The 16145-nt window shown below is 41.3% G+C and overlaps 1 protein-coding gene across 1 annotated transcript in view; it reads right to left on the bottom strand.

Annotated features, from left to right (window-relative positions):
• ARID1B (AT-rich interaction domain 1B) overlaps positions 1-15014 on the bottom strand; it is a 545654-nt gene extending 530640 nt beyond the window's left edge. Inside the window, 2 exon segments of the mRNA XM_074190057.1 lie at positions 13427-14207; positions 14209-15014. Of these exon segments, the coding sequence (XP_074046158.1) occupies positions 13427-14207; positions 14209-14945 (1518 nt within the window). The 5' untranslated portion in view covers positions 14946-15014.
• Positions 15015-16145: the final 1131 nt, after the last annotated feature.

Raw genomic sequence — 16145 nt, 5'->3', positions numbered from 1 at the left:
AACTTGGATCCAATTTTGTTTCCTTCTCAAGCAAACTATTCTGCATTTGTGCTCACAGATCTTCAGTCTACCTATTTCTTACTATTGATTCAGTAATTCTGCCTTGATTACTGAGCTCAGTTTGAGAAAGGTAAGACCCATCCACTTACGGCTAGGCAAGAAAGAATTGAAAGCAACCCTTGTACCATGTTCAAAAAGAAAAAGTCAAACTGGTAGGGGAAGACCCACAGGTTTGAGGAAGGTAAGAAAGAAATTTAGCTACACACCTGCCCTGCAATTCATATCAAGGAGACTACGATCTACATGAATGGATCCAACTCTAGAAGCATCTTTCCTTCACTATTAAATTAAAGCATCAATGGGGGGAAGAAGCAAGACTGGGGGAAAAAATTGTAAAGTTCAAAAAATAAAAATAAATAAATGAATGAATGAATAAAAGCATCCAGGGCCATCTCCAGGTGACTAGATACATGGCTCCAGAAGAGAAAGTGAGGCCAGTGACTTAAAACAGGGCCCCTCACTCAAAACCAATTCACATGCTTATCAAGGCATCACCTCCCAGATCTTCTAGAACAAAGGACAAATATCAAATTAAAGCCAATATTAGAGGTAGATTACAAACTGCTCGATGAGTCTTGTTTTAAAAGAAGCTTAGTAGAGTGTCCCCTTGTTATGTTTACAAGGAAAACTTTTTACTGGTTTATTGTCTGACAACCATCTACTCTCAAATATCATATAATATTTAAACTGGTAATTTTACTTAATTTCTATTAAGGTGTTTACTAACCAGGCAAATGTAAACACGCTTCAAGTCAGCAACATGTTAGAAATAAAAACTACACTTAGGACTCATTTCAATGGTCCCACATACACTCTGCAAATACCTATTTTACCTCAAATTTCAAAGACCCTTATCTATCCACTAACTATTTACTGATCAACCTGAACAGAATTTGCACAACTGTACAACAGAGACTTAAGGACCTATTATCAGAATTCAGTTTAAATTTTACAATACAAAAGACTGGAAGATGTTAATTCTTTTGGAAACAAGTCACACAGGTTTCTTTTTTTTTTTCTTGTGCTTTCTGCTTGTGAAACACTGACTTGTCTATAATATCACAGAACTGAAGATTCAATCACAATTACTTAAAACCAAGAAAAGAAGGCAGAGGGAGTCTGTAGATAGGCAAAATCTGTAGGTGGGCAAAAATGAAATCACATGCATGAGATGCATTCCTCCTAAGAGAGATCTATCAGGGGAAAGCACAAGTTTCAAAACTCCAAAACTTGTTTATAAATGCTGTTTTTCTGATAATCCAAATCATCAGGTTTTCTGTACTCCTGAATTTTTTTTTCATCCTAGTCTACAAGATAGGAGGCTTCCTTGTCTGCCCATACACTGCCTCCAAGTGCTATCTATCCGCATTCCATTTGAATCCAATTTCCTGGCATTACCTCTGCCCAGGTCAGGGATGAATGGCTGTCAAGTTCCCAGAGGAATAAAAAGAAAAAACTCTCTTCCTGAGGCAGCAAGTTTCAATTCACAGAGCACATGGTTAATCTACATATGTGAAGGTCATGGCACTTCAGTCAAAGAGGTTAAGAATGAACGGCTCACGTAAGGGGCTGTCTTAAACATCTTGGCATGATGCCCAACAAGTGAGATTGTTGAAAAGCAATAGATAGCTTCTGGCAGCAGCGAAGGGAAAAATATTTTGATCATGTGATGCCATACAAACTAACCAGTTTGCTTAGCGTGTGTGAAATTTTTACAGAACCCCCCCCCACCCAAAAAAAACTGTATATGTGCAAATCAAATCCAGACTTGGACTTTGCCCTGATAGCTAGCCCTTCTCCACTCTGGGTTATAGAAACCTACCTGCAAAATTCATTGTGCCCCCCCCCAAAGATGCTGAGACCTACAAAGCACTCTGCTTTAATAAAGTGACAGCCAATTTAGCCAAATATCCAAGGGTTTATTATGCGTTCATTCAATATTCAAATGAACACATACACACACACACACACACACACACACACACACACACACACAGAGAAATATAAACACACACATACCAGAGAGACCAAAAGAACTAACCTAGACCAAAAGAAAACTCCATTACTCAGGTTCTCAGGTTGTCCAGTTGTTTCTAATAAAATGCAACTGTCAAGAAAAATTAGTTTTTCATCACTACTACAGAAGCTTTTCTGAAATTTCAGCAACTCTGGTGCCTAATGCACTTATTTCCCATTTTTTTTAAAGGCTACTCTCTCCAAATACAAAGTGGCTTTTCACTCCTTGGCTCCATCAATTAAGTTTAATTATAGAATAAAAGGTAAAATGCCCGTGGTTTTTTGTGCGCTTTTTGCCTCCCTGTCAAGTGGCACAATGAAGAGGGGGCATGGACCAAGCCTCACCACCCACAGCGCATGGTGGGTGAAAGGAGAGAACCAGAGGCCCCCAGAAGGCACAACGTAGCATGTTGTGGCCTGTTTCTGGCTTTGCTCACTCTCCCACTGTTCTATAAAAACCAGGTAGGACAATAAAGAAAACCCCCCAAAAAAGTGAATCTTAGAAAACATTGTGACTGAAACTGGTGATAAGCCCAGGAAACAAATGATATTAAAAGCTTTTTGTGGTTAATCACTTTTTGAAGCACACACTTTTTAATAAACAAAAAAAATCAACAGCTTGAACCAACAATTTTTTTTCTTTTTAAAAAGTCTACCACATACTAGCCGCTCTATCTACTAAGGTTCTCTCAAAATATTGGCATTTTTTTATAAACCAAATTACCAAGAGTTCCTATAAAACATAAAAGAATATGTATATATGTATACATATATATATAAAATACATATATATATACAATCCATCTAAATTTCTCATTTGAAAATGAAAAATTTTTTAAACCAGACTAAAAGAAATTACATATATTGCTCATTATATGTATCATTGGTAATAATTTATGAAATTATTTGTAAAAAATATTCACAAGTAGACATCTCTCCATAGGATACTGAAAACTACAGATTTTAAATAGTTTAAGCAAGCTAAGTTACTATAGGGTGTCTCCATAAATATCTAACACCCAATATAACACATTGCATATCGTTGGTACTAGGTCTATTCTGCACCTAATGACATTAATCTGAAAATCTGATTACTTCTTTATTTTATAAGGGGGGAAAAAAAGGTCTGAAGAAATGAAACAAAACATACTTGACAAATATGATCAACTTCTCCCAAATACAAGACAAGGGGAGGTCATATCTATGACCTTTGCGCTAATAACATGTCTTTTTAAAAGATTTGTAAGATTTTACAGTTGAACTTTTATGAATTTGTAAACTTATGAACTGAACTTTTAAACAACAGATTTATTTGTTCCTTGAAATATCATGTTTTATTAGGAAGGTGCTTATTCAGAATTAATCAATAATAGTATTTCTGGATTACAATGTCATTTAGGGGACAATTTCAAATAATTTTCCTTAAATTTAGAAACAAGATTGACATTTTACCCTATTTTTCCCAAAGATTGAACAATGACAGGTTGAGTTTCTACCTTGATAAACTAGCATAGACTATTATACCTTAACCATCCTAAGTAACTGTATATTTATCTTGCTTTCGGAGATCTCAAGGCAAAGAGTTACTGAAATTTTCCATGTAAGCAAAATTCCTCTTACTAATAATACAAGCCAATTTCCTTCAGTTTACAATTGCCCTAAAGGTATTACCCACAACAACAATCTTGACTTTAGACTGAATGATACTGAATCATGGTGAAACCAAATTTTTAAATCCCCAGATTTATTTGATCCTCCACCTACAAATAGTCATGCTTCTGGTTAAACATTCTAACCCAGAATGTGATATTGGAAGTCTTCAATAAATTCATTAGGAAAATGAAACTTTGGTTTGAATATCATCAATTCTTTTCAGCTATTTCTTAGCAACAAATAGGTACCCAAGGGCAAGGAAAATTGAGTATGCAAAGATGGTAGGGGGTAAGGTTTGGATGATGCACTATAAAAAAGTGTTCATTTTATGAGAATTATAGGAGTACACTGAAATATTGATTGCATCTTCCATCCCACTGTGTAACATTCCAAGAATTATTGTAAAGTTCTAAGATAATTCATGAAGGAAATTAAGAAGTCTGCCTTATACTTGCTTGAATCCTCTATATCTAACAGTCTCCTTGTGTAATAGATGCTCAATAAATACAATGATGAAGAAATTAAATTTTAGTTCCGGTAAGTCTGTAAATGTCAGGTTAATAAACACTGCTGCATTACACATTATAAAACATACCTATTTCCAGTAGGATTGTTCCATTCAGCTGTCTAACTCACTTATACTGCTTATATACCATTCAGAGAAGCAATTCCAAAGATTCATCAATTCTTAGAGCTGAGGAGACTTAGAGAACAATTCAATCCATTCTTGGAGGAACTAAGGCTCTCTAAAAGTTAAATAATTTGACCAAGCTCATATATGACTAGTTAGCAGGAAAGCCAGGATTAGAATCCAGATCTCTTGATTACCAATCCAAGGCTCTTTGACTAGACTTTGTATTAGTAACATGTTTTTAGTTTATAAAATTTTACATCTGAACGTACATGAACTTATACACTATGAATCTATTTGTTCCTTGAAATGACACCTGCTTTATGAGGAAGACACTTGTTCAGAATTCAACAATAATGATCCTTCTGGTTGATGGTGTCATTTAAAACTTAGAAGGCAATTAGAAGAAAATATAAAGTAGAAGAAGAAATTTTAAAATGGATCTTAAAAATCAACTGTACAGGAGCAGCTAGGTGGCACAGTGAATAAAGCACCAGCCCTGGAGTCAGGAGCACCTGGGTTCAAATCCAGTCTCAAACACTTAATAATTACCTAGCTGTGTGGCCCTGGGCAAGCCATTTAACCCCATTTGCCTTGCAAAAAAAAAATCAACTGTACAAAACAAGGCATATATAGAATTTAGAAATTTGATCTTTGTAGTTTCAAAAATTAGACACCGAATACTAGGATTTTGGAGGTATGTGCAATTCTTTGAAAAGAAAACCACAAAAACAAAAAATATTGAATGATTTTAGCATTTAACCAATCACAAATATCTCCTTTTATGAATGTTTCACTTCACCATACAGAGCCAAATTTATCTACTCTTTGAGCTTTTACCAGAACATAGCCTAAACCTAGAACAACTGTTAACTTTTCTTAAGCAGATTGTATTACGAAAAAAAAAAAAAATAACAAAAAGGACCACTCAATTCAAAAGTCATTAAGTGAGAGGGATTTTTGGTTCTTCCTAATCTTTACCATTTTCCTTTCTTCCTACTATATTTTTCTGTGACAGAGGTTTCTTGTTAGAGATGAAAAAAAAACAGGTACCAAATAGTAACAACTAGGAAACAGCAATCTACTGTACTTCTTTAGTCCCTAGAATAAAATAGGATATATATATATATATATCAATTAGATTATGAATCATATAGCATTCAAATGAGCCAATTGCAACTAAAACAATTCAGGTTAAGATCATTTTTTTTAAATACCATGGACCCAGGTAGAAGCTAAGAAAGCTCGGTTGTTTAAATGAGGATTTAGAAATTCTTCACATTAAATAATAGCAAAAATAACTGGCACTTTAAAATTTTGAAAAGCCTTATAAAACACATTACAGCATTTGAGCCTCAAGTAACAACCAATGACATAGGTAGGAGAGAAATTATGAGCCCATTTTACAGAGGAAGAATCTACATGCTCATGAAATTAGCCCATGGTCACACAGTGGGTGATCTGAACTCAGGTCTTCCTGACTCCAAGTCCAATATAGACTTTTTGAAGAAACCTTCCTGGTACTAGCAATATCCAATACAGACTTGGGTATATAAATGTACTAAGCTTGCTGATCAATCATCTTAGTATAGACATTTATTAAGCTTATCCCTGCCTCCCAGCTATGAAGGCAAAAAGGAATGTTTACATTAAAAGAAATCATCTTTTAAAGTACAGACTCTCAGAAAGTTTATTTTCTTCATACCCTCTGTGGCAAAGAGTTTTAAATTTGATGCACATATCTGACAGCATAAAGACAGGCCTGCATTTCTGCCCCACCAGCAGCTAAAATAGCATGCCAATGTTTTACACAAAGAATATATTCAACAGAGAAAACTGACTTGAATCTAAGTAACAGTCCCTTTGAAGCTCCAATTTTTTTTAAGTTAGGAAACCACTCATCTTTAAGTAGTCTTCTATATGCAAAGCATTCCTACAGTTTTTCAAAAAAAAAAAAAACCAAAAACCACGAAAAGGGAGCTGGAAAAGAGAGGGAAAAACAAAAAATTGTGGGGGGAAAGGGGGGGTCACATGAAAATACAGAAAAAAGAGGAAGGCAGTTATACATGTACCAAGACATCTAAATCATACAGAAACATGATTATTTCAAAAGGGAAAAAAAATGTTAGAATAACCTAAATAAATGGCAGAGGGTGAGAAGAAATAAATGAAGGGAGGTTTAGGGGGAAGGGGGAAGGGGGGGAGAGGGAGAGAGGGAGAGAGGGAGAGAGGGAGAGAGAGAGAGAGAGAGAGAGAGAGAGAGAGAGAGAGAGAGAGTAGTAAACACTTTAATGATTCAATTTCACAATGTTTTTTCCCTGCTAAATCTTAGGTTTCTGCAGTTTCCACAAACAGACTCAAAAGGCATGATCTCTTAAACTTTCAACAAAATACGGTGGCAGCAATATGACCCTATGATTTATAGCACACCAATATAGAGCACCAATTAATTATGAAAAATTTGTGTTGCTCCCTAAGAGATCTGGGCCTTCTTCGAAGTGAGAATGAAGACCATTTACAAAGCTACTGTTTCCTCTGAAAGAAACTAAGGGATTTGTTACTGGGAAGGGAAAAGGTCCTTGATTATAAAAACAAATTATTTACCTATTTTATATACATATATATATACATATATATATATATATATACATATATAGAGTTCATATCATTAAGATGAAACATGAAGATTGGAAGGGGGTGGGGGTAGGCGGAGACTTCTATTTTCAGTATCCCATTACAAGAGGTTAAAAGTGGCACTGAGCTTTAGGATTTTCTTCTAGATCTTCATCAAATAAGGCTTCCTTTCCAGAGTCATCTAATAAGGAATGACTTCCTGTCTGGTTCTCAAGATCCTGCTTTTATCAAGGCCCCAAATGAGACCCTGAGAAGCATCTCTTACAAAAGAACGTCAGCAGAGGCAGAATCTTAGTTTAATTCAAAATGATTGCCTTGCTGTGACATATCTATTCCAGATCCTGCTGCCATCCACCTAATTTTATTAATGGAGTTAAGAGAGAGAATCTGCACAAAGTTAGGGGGATCCAGCTCTATAAAACACCTTATAATAATACCATTCAAGAAGATGGTGGATTTCTTCCATTAGCCTTTTTTTAAAAAAAATATAATCATGGTAGTATTCTAATCTTAAGGTATATTCCAAGCAGGGAAATTATTCTAAAACATGTCTGAAGATGGATTACCAACTTAGGCAGGGGTCTACACCATAAGTCTCTAGAAATAGTTGTTCCCATTTTCACTAAGTTAAAGATTAGAACTTATATTTTAAAAACTACCTTTTGAGAGTCCTCCACTAGACTATGATGATGCTTCATCATGGATTGAGGAGTCTCTGGAGATGAAAGCTTATGATAACAGACTCCAAGCTCTGACAGGTCTTTCCAAATGTGAAAGACTTTGAGTCCTGACCAAGTTAGGTAAAGGCTCATCCCCAAGCTGGCATTTTTAAAGACAGGTTGTAGAGGGTCTCTGACATTTAAATGGACCATCAGCAAAATCAGACATTTGATGAAATGACTTGTTTCTTTTAAGATTTGACCTATAAACACAACAAAGTTTCAAGCACTTAAGAAAAACCTGTTTATGCTTGTTTACAAGCATCAGACAAGTTGTACAATTCCTCTGTTTTTTAAAGATAGAAAATAACCAAAATTTGCAGAACATTAAGTATAGAGAAAAGATACCATGTGAATTTATAAAGGTTTTTATCGACTTAATTCAGTCACAGAATAACAACATTGATACATAAAATTAAAATATTAGGATAACCCCCTTCTGAGGAATCATTAAGATATCACCATTGGGCAAAAAAATAAATCTATTCCCTCAATCCCCAATTTTACTTTATAAATTTTAAATGATTTGTTAAGTCACAAAGGTATACCAGAAATTTAAAATTATAATTTATTCAAATACCCAAACCGACCCCTACAAACACACACAAAATTACTTTTATGTAAATAGCCCCTATATAAGAAAAAGCAATATTGGATAAAATGCTTATATCTACAGTGCAGAAATATGTTCTGGTTAGTTAGCAGTTCTGTCTACTATATACAACTCCACACTACAGGGAGCTACAGCTTAGAATCCTCAAGCCTTAAGCACGCATCCCCAGCAAGTGTGGTAACACTGCTTTACATATCCACAGAGAATCTGCTTTAAAAAAAAAAATCTGATAAATAGCCCACTTGAACAAGCACTGAAATGGTTTGAGACTGGATACTCGTGTCCAAAAATACTGAAGACATTTATGTGGTCTGAAGTATAATTACAGATTTCTTTTTTTTGTTTTTAGGTCATAGGTAGAGCTTTACAACGTTCATACAGAAAACTTAAGCATTAGCAAAATTACTCAGATGTTCAGTGTTATTAATATGCAGCCATATCCTCTATAAATTTGTTGTTTTAAGTAACATAAGACAGTTCTGTCAAACACCTGCTAGCAACCCCAAATTTGCAAATCTACGCACATCCGAAAATGAAAATGAAGCACAGGTGGAGTGTTGAGTCCTCCTTCCCACAAATTTGGATCAAAGCAACTTCCATCCCATTAACTGTTCAGCTGTCAAAAGTCTACTTCAGGAGTGATAAAAGCTTGTGGACATGTGGGGAAAGGCAAACACACCAACAGCTAACATTAATGAACTGAAGTTCAGATCCCTAAAAACCTCTTGTAACTAAGTAGCAGTAGTTAGTAAAGTTACACAATTATTGATTAAGTCAATCTCTCCTTAGTGGAAGTAGGAATAGTATTGAGACTGAAAGTTTATTGGGTTTTTCCCCCTAGTGGTACACAGTCTGACTATTTTCATGACTTGTGATGTCACTGTGTCTAAGGTCAAGAGCCAAGAAAACTACCTTTATTTGTCCCCAAACATTATTAAGTAGAAAGAAGAAGAAATAAAACTAGAAGTGAAAGTACAAATCTATTCTACGATGCCTATTAAAAATATGCCCATTAAAATTTGATCTGGAGCCAATGAAATCTCCAAAAGAGTTATTCAAAGTCCTTAACCCAATTTGTCATAATATACATTTGGTCACATGTTGTGAGATAGTAATCATCTTCAAAGATTTCTCTGCAAGACTGAATATGTCAATGGCACTACAAATAATAAAGATTAAAAAAACTACCTATACGACATATACGGTGATAGTGTTCAGCTTTCAATTTAGGTAAAGTTATTATTCTATTCACAGGATTTTTGAAATTATTTCTGTAGTTTGGTAACTTGGATTTAAGAAAAATTAGTTCCAACATAAACTACTCTGCTACAGATTCAAAAAGGAGAGTAAAATAAAAGTTAAGATTTCTTAAGGTAGATGAAATTCTAAGGGTATCAGTTTCCTGGAATCTATGGATAGGGACACCTAAATATTCCTGCTATGTGTCTGAAAAGGTCAAAATCAAAAGAAAAAGTCTGCTAGTGACATCACTTACTCAAATAGTTGCTATCCTGGGCACATTGTGTTGAATAACTTGAAACTATAACATATTATGGCAACTTAAATTTGGGGGAGGGGGGCTAAGTAGTACAAATAGGTCTCTCCTGTTAATTAGAATACCAACTCCCTTTTCTCTCTCTCTCTCTCTCTCTCTCTCTCTCTATATATATATATATATATATATATATATATATAATATACATATAGGGAGAGAGAAATAATAAATATATGGGGATTGAAAAAAATTTAAAGAATTTACTAAATATATTCCCAAAAGTCTAATATTAAAGTGGTGAGCTGAGAGGATTAGTGGTGGAAATCTTTTCACTTAAATCTATATATATTTATAGGTAACCACCAATAAGCAAATGTCTTTCAGCTCAGAGTTTCACTCATTGTGATCCACCCACTGCTGACTTATTTCTAGGGGGGTTAATGAGAGGGAATGAAAAGTAAATTGATGGGGTGAGCAAAGCAGATTTCCTATTGATTCATGTTATATTTTATAAAACTAAAGCTAAATTAGTATTAACTGAATAATACAAATAGAGACAACACATAAATCCTAGCTATATGAGCACATTTATGGAAACTGATGGGGATCCAGTTTTTCCTCACACAGCAATCCAAGAAATTAATACAATTAAAGACTAAACTGTCCAATTTTACTTACTAAAAAAAAAAAATATATCTCCCAGAAACAAACATCAACCAAGGACAAAAAGATATGCCACTCAACAAAATCCATTTTGCCAGAAACAAAAATGAAACTAAAGTACAAATTAGAAACCAAAAAAAAAAAAAAAATTTTCATCACAATACAACTTATCTTAATATATTTTAGAACATTTTTATAGTATGACAAATGACTTGTTATAACTATCATGTGAAATACTAAACAGCAGTCCCTGTCAGAGCCCTTAAAAGATCTGTAATCAAGAGATGTCATTATGCCATAACTATATTTTCAGTGAGAATTAGTGCCTAATAAACATATATATAACCACATATAATTTTTAAAGTATTCCCAAGAGACATGCTAATAATACAATGAATTTATTTTCATTCCAATAAAAATAAAATACTTGTAATTTCTGCAGTGAATAGTACTCAGAACCTACATCTGTCTCTATTACAGTACAATTGTTTCTAGCTTCCAAAAGCTGTAAATTTTAAGCTATCTCTTTAAAAACAGATTTGCTCTGTCAGCTTGCTTTTATGAGATTATATCCATGAAACATCCTTACAACCTTTTTTACCAGCAAAAAAAATCTCTTTGAAAAGGGGTAGGAAAAGTTATAATCCTTGAAATTTCTATTTCCCCATTAAGAAAAGAGAAAATAGATGCTAAAAGAGTAAAATCTTCCTACAAGATACATAGGTTGTGAATATCAATGTCAAAAAGTTAACATACCATTATTAAGATGATTCTAATGACTATCTTTCTTTAAAGATATCCCCCTTTTTTACTGACCTGAACTGGGTAAAAAATTTAAGTTGTCTCCAATGGTATTTATTTACATCAGATTCTAATCTTATATATATATATATATACATATATATATGATTAAGCTGTACAAATAAAAATGAAAGCAAAGACTATGCAGTATTATTTTTCCTAAATTATTCTGTAAGCAATTTAATTTTTTTTTAAAAGCTCAAGTTATCTACCTAACTAAAATCATTAGATGAAAACCAATACTTTCAGAAGGTTTTCTTTAATACAGAAAAAGAATACTTTCAGTAGAGAAGATTCAAACAAAATTAATAATAAATGTTTTCTTTAAAATTCAGTTGAAAGGCCATTTCTTTTCACTTTTAGCATGTTATTTTTTTGCAAATAGTTTTGAGTCCATCTTTGTTGTACATTTATTAGCCAGTCCAAACTTCTTCTGCACAAGCACCCCAAATAAGATCTCTTCTGTTACTAAATACTGAAAGCAGGTAAAGAAGCATATGTGTAAAAATAATCCATTATTTGAAGGCAACTGAAATTAATACCTTCAGTGCTGTTAGATCTTCAAGATAAAAAATGTGATTGAAATAATTCCTCTGACAGAAAAAATCTGCTGTGATACAGTTCAATTTCCTAAGAGGGTTAAAAAAGTAAAAATATGTACTGTTTGAATAGTAGCACATTCTCCAAAAAAAGTCTTTTCTTATTAAAATTCCTCTTCTCTAAAAGCCAAGTTCATGATAATGGCAATGCACCTAATTTGAAATCACTAAAGTTGTTGGGGGTTTTTTTTTTAATTCCTTCATGCCAACAGCATTATCTTTTAGGTTGTTTCTTTAATCCTCCCATCTATGAATATGAGTGCTGATAATTTCCACTCCTAACAGTATTCAACCTTGCATCTGCTGGGTAATACTGTTCAGTTATTATTTGTTGCAAGAATTTTTGTGACTGTACTGCTCAGCACTTCTATTTACATCAGCAGAGCTAAGTGCCCAATGGTGAGAGGGGAGCCAATCAGATGGCAGATTAGATGTCAACTCAGAGGCAGCTGTCTGGAGACTATTACAGCCAGTTTACCTCCACAATTCAAATTCCAAACCTTGCAAAGGAGATCAAGTCAGTCTTTAGGCTCAGTCTGCTAGCAAGAAACAGCAAGTGTGCAAGGCGCTCTCTGATCAACCTATTAGATGTGGCGGGTGGCAGAAAAAAAAAAAGAAAAGGAAAGAAAACACCCCCCCACACCCTAAAGGAAACCCCCATATAAACAGGTTTCAAGAGGATCCATTTCCTGATTTGATAGCTATCAAAAACTAAGTCTATTCAGTGATCCAACCAAGTCCAAGTCATTGGGGGTCAGCACGCCATTTAAAATGAGAGGTTTTCAGAAACTATGTCACCAATTGTGGATTTCATGATCTATGTTATGTAACATAAAACTATTGGAACATCACTTCACAGCCACCTAGTTGAAATGTGGAATCTGTGCCACCCAACATGCAAACTCAAAATGAAGATCACCAAGCAACTCCAGGCTAGCCGTGCAAGGTGTTCACAACTACGATCCACACTTTTAATTGTCAAAAAGAAAAAAAAAAAAGCAATTCGATTTCTGCCCACCATTCCCAACTTTTTTTTTTTTTTTAGCCTCATGAGAAAAACAAGGCTGGCGAGGGCCGACGGAGTCAGAGAGAGAGAGAAGCGTTCGTGCTTTTCCTGGATCAAAGCGTTTTCATAAACAAGATTTAGTGGAGATCCACTTTGGGGATCGACACTTTTTTTGGTTACAAAAGGCGATTTCGGGGGCCCCCACGGCTTCCCACGGCCCGGCGCTTTCCTCTCCGCGGGCAGAACACAAAGCTAGGGGGGTGGAAGAACGCGTGAATCGATTGTGTAAATAAAGGGAGGTGTGATTTCTCCGGGGGAAGCACCTTCCCGCGCCCCGGGCCGGCTCGGGGCCGGACCCGCGCCGCCCCGCGCTCCCCGCGGCGGCCCGGAGTTCCGACGGCTCGGGGGGCGCCGCCCCCGCCTGCCTCCCGGGGGGAGGGGGAAAAAGTAAATTAGAAAGAAAGTCGGGAGCCCCGGCCTGCGGAGGAGGCGCCTCTCCGGCCCGGGGCCCAGGCCCGCCGCTCGCGAGGAGTTACCTGGGCTCTGTTCGCGGTCTGGCCGGTGTTTCCGGGGCTCATAGCCGGGTGGCTTCTTTGTTGCGCCGCTGCCCAGCCGGGGTTGGCGGCTCCGTACTGGGAGCCCAGCTCTTTGCCCATGCCCATGCCCGCCGCCGCCTGCTGGCTCCCCGGGGCTGCCCCCGCCGCCGCCTGCGCCGGGGACGGCTGCTGGCCCGGGGCAGCGGGGCTGCCGCCGTAATCGGGGTAGCCGCCGCCGTAGCTCCTCATCATGGGGCTGGGGGAGGTCAGCAGCTGGTTGAGGGTCGGCGTGGCCCCCGAGGGGTGCTGGTTCTGCCCGGCGAAGCGCTGGAAGCCCCCGGCGGCGGAGCTGGCGGCGGCGGCAGCCTTGCCCAGGCTCGCCGCGCCGCCGCCTCCGCCGCCGCCGCCGCCGCCGCCGCCCGGGCCCATCATCATGCCGCTGCCCGGCTGCCGGGGGGAGCTCAGCACCCCGTAGCCCGAGGACGAGCCCCCATAGCCGCCGCCGCCGCCGCCGCCTCCCGCCGCTGCTGCTGCTGCCGCCGCTGCGGCCGCCGCCGCCACTGCTCCTGCTCCCGCTCCTGCTCCTCCTCCTCCTCCTCCTACTCCTCCTCCTCCTCCTCCTCCTCCTCCTCCTCCTCCTCCAACAACTCCTCCAGCGCCGCCGCCGCCGCCGCCGCCGCCGCCCGCGCCGGGCCGGCCGTAGCCGGGGTAATGGTTGTACTGGCCGCCGGGGTAGCCTTCGTGGGAATTCTGCACGGGGTCCGCGCTGCCGGGGGGGCCCGGCGGCGGCGGCGGCCGGGCGCATCAGCCCCATCCCGGGGCTTTGTTGTCCGCCATGTTGATCAAAGCAAGGCCCGGCCCGGCCGCCCGTGCCGCCGCTCGCAGGGGGAGCGCTGCCGTAGTAATGATTAAACTCCGGGACCCCCGCCGCCGCGGCGCCGCCGGGCCCGGTGCTGTGCGGCGGCTGCGCGCCCAGGCTCGGGGGCTCGTACCGGCCGCCCATCCGGGCCGCCGGCTCCCGCTCCTCGCCCGCCTCGCTCAGCGGCGCCGCCCGGGGCTCGCCGTCCCGGCCGCCGCCGCCGCCTCCATGTTGCTGGGGCTCCGCGTCGGGGCCCGGGCTGGAGCCCGGCGGCGGCGGCTGGACCTGGCTCGGCGGCTGCGGGAGCGCGTGGCGGGGCTGGAGGAGGAGGTGCGCGTGGTGCTGGTGGCGGCGGGGCTGGCGCGGAGCCGCGGCCGGGCCGTCGCCGGCGGCTTTCAGCTTGTGGTTGGGGAGCAGCCCCGTCTCCATGGCCGGGGCGGACGAAGAGGAGGAGGAGGAGGAGGAAGAGGAGGAGAAGCCGGAGCCGCCGCCGCCGCCGTCCCCGCCGCCGCCGCCGCGGCTGCTCTTCGCGTTATTATTACTGGCAGCGGCGGCGGCGGCGGCGGCAGAGCTCGCATTATTGGCCATGTTCAGTTCATTATGGTGGTGGAGGTGACGGGCAGCCACGTTCGTCAAGCCGCCGCCGCCGACCCCCAGCATGGAGCCCGCCGCGGCCGCTCCCCTCCCCCCGCCGGGAGCGCCTGGGTCAGGGGAAGCGGCCGGGGACGCGGAGAGCGCGGCCGCGATCACGGAGCTCCGCCGCCGCCGCCGCCGAGGCTGCCCGCGCGGCCATGATCATTGCAACATCGCCGGGCGGCCGGGCCCCCCCCCCCCGCCCCGCCCCCCCCGCCCAAATAAAACAAAAGAGAGGGGAGGGGGAGACGGGGGGAGGGAGGGAGGGAGAAAACAACCAAAAACACTTTTTTAATAAACAGCCGCTCCCGGCCTCTAGTCCGCCGGCCCCCCGAGAAAATAAAAACAAGCCCCTCCGCCCTCCCCTCCCCCCCTCCCCGGCCAAAGTCCTGGATGGCGATTAGAAAGGATAAGAAGCTCTTACGGTCTATGCCTGTTCTTGCTGTGGGATTTCATGTTGAAAGTTTTTAGTTCGGGTTTAAATGAAACTTTTTTTTTTCTTTTCCTCTCTAACCCGGATATGGGTAAACACACGTCTGACTGAGCCTCTCTGGCCCAGCATGGCATGAGAGCGCCGAGCGCGAGCGAGAGCTCCGGCAACTATTATCCACTTCTCTCGGATGACTCCCGTGCACTTGCAAAACGCGGACTGGACTTCCCCTCCCCCGCTCCCCGCCCCCCCACCACTCCCTCCCGAGCCGGAGCTGCGTCCTCCCGGCCGCTCCGGCGGCGGCGCCCGGCGGGGGAAGCCTCGGCCCGGGCCGCCCGGGCCTCCGGGGCCCGGCTACGAGGCGGCGGCGCGGGGCCCGGCTACGAGGCAGAGGCAGCCGCGCGGGGCCCGGCTACGAGGCGGCGGCGCGGGGCCCGGCTACGAGGCGGCGGCGCGGGGCCCGGCTACGAGGCAGAGGCAGCGGCGCGGGGCCGCCGGGGCCCGGCGACGAGGCGGCCGCGCGGGGCCGCCGGGGCCTGCCCTCTCCCCTCGCGCATCTGTTTCCCGGCCAACTAGGCATTCATGTGTTTGTTTTCGTGTTTAAAAGGAACGCTACAAAGGTGGAAAACGGGTCTGACTGGCAGACAAAAGAAGGAGAAGGATTGGGGAACAAAGTTGTCTGTCTGGCTCAAAGGTTGCGCCGAGCTGACTAAAAATAAAAATATTTGGGCAATGGGGGGGGGCATTAGCTATTTCAGAATTCATTATGTAATTTGTAGAATGTTAACCCATTAGGC

This window comes from Macrotis lagotis, chromosome 5 (genome assembly GCF_037893015.1).
Source record: "Macrotis lagotis isolate mMagLag1 chromosome 5, bilby.v1.9.chrom.fasta, whole genome shotgun sequence".
Classification (NCBI taxonomy): domain Eukaryota; kingdom Metazoa; phylum Chordata; class Mammalia; order Peramelemorphia; family Peramelidae; genus Macrotis; species Macrotis lagotis.
The sequence above is the reverse complement of the archived record's forward strand: the minus strand, read 5'-3'. Positions and strand labels throughout refer to the sequence as shown.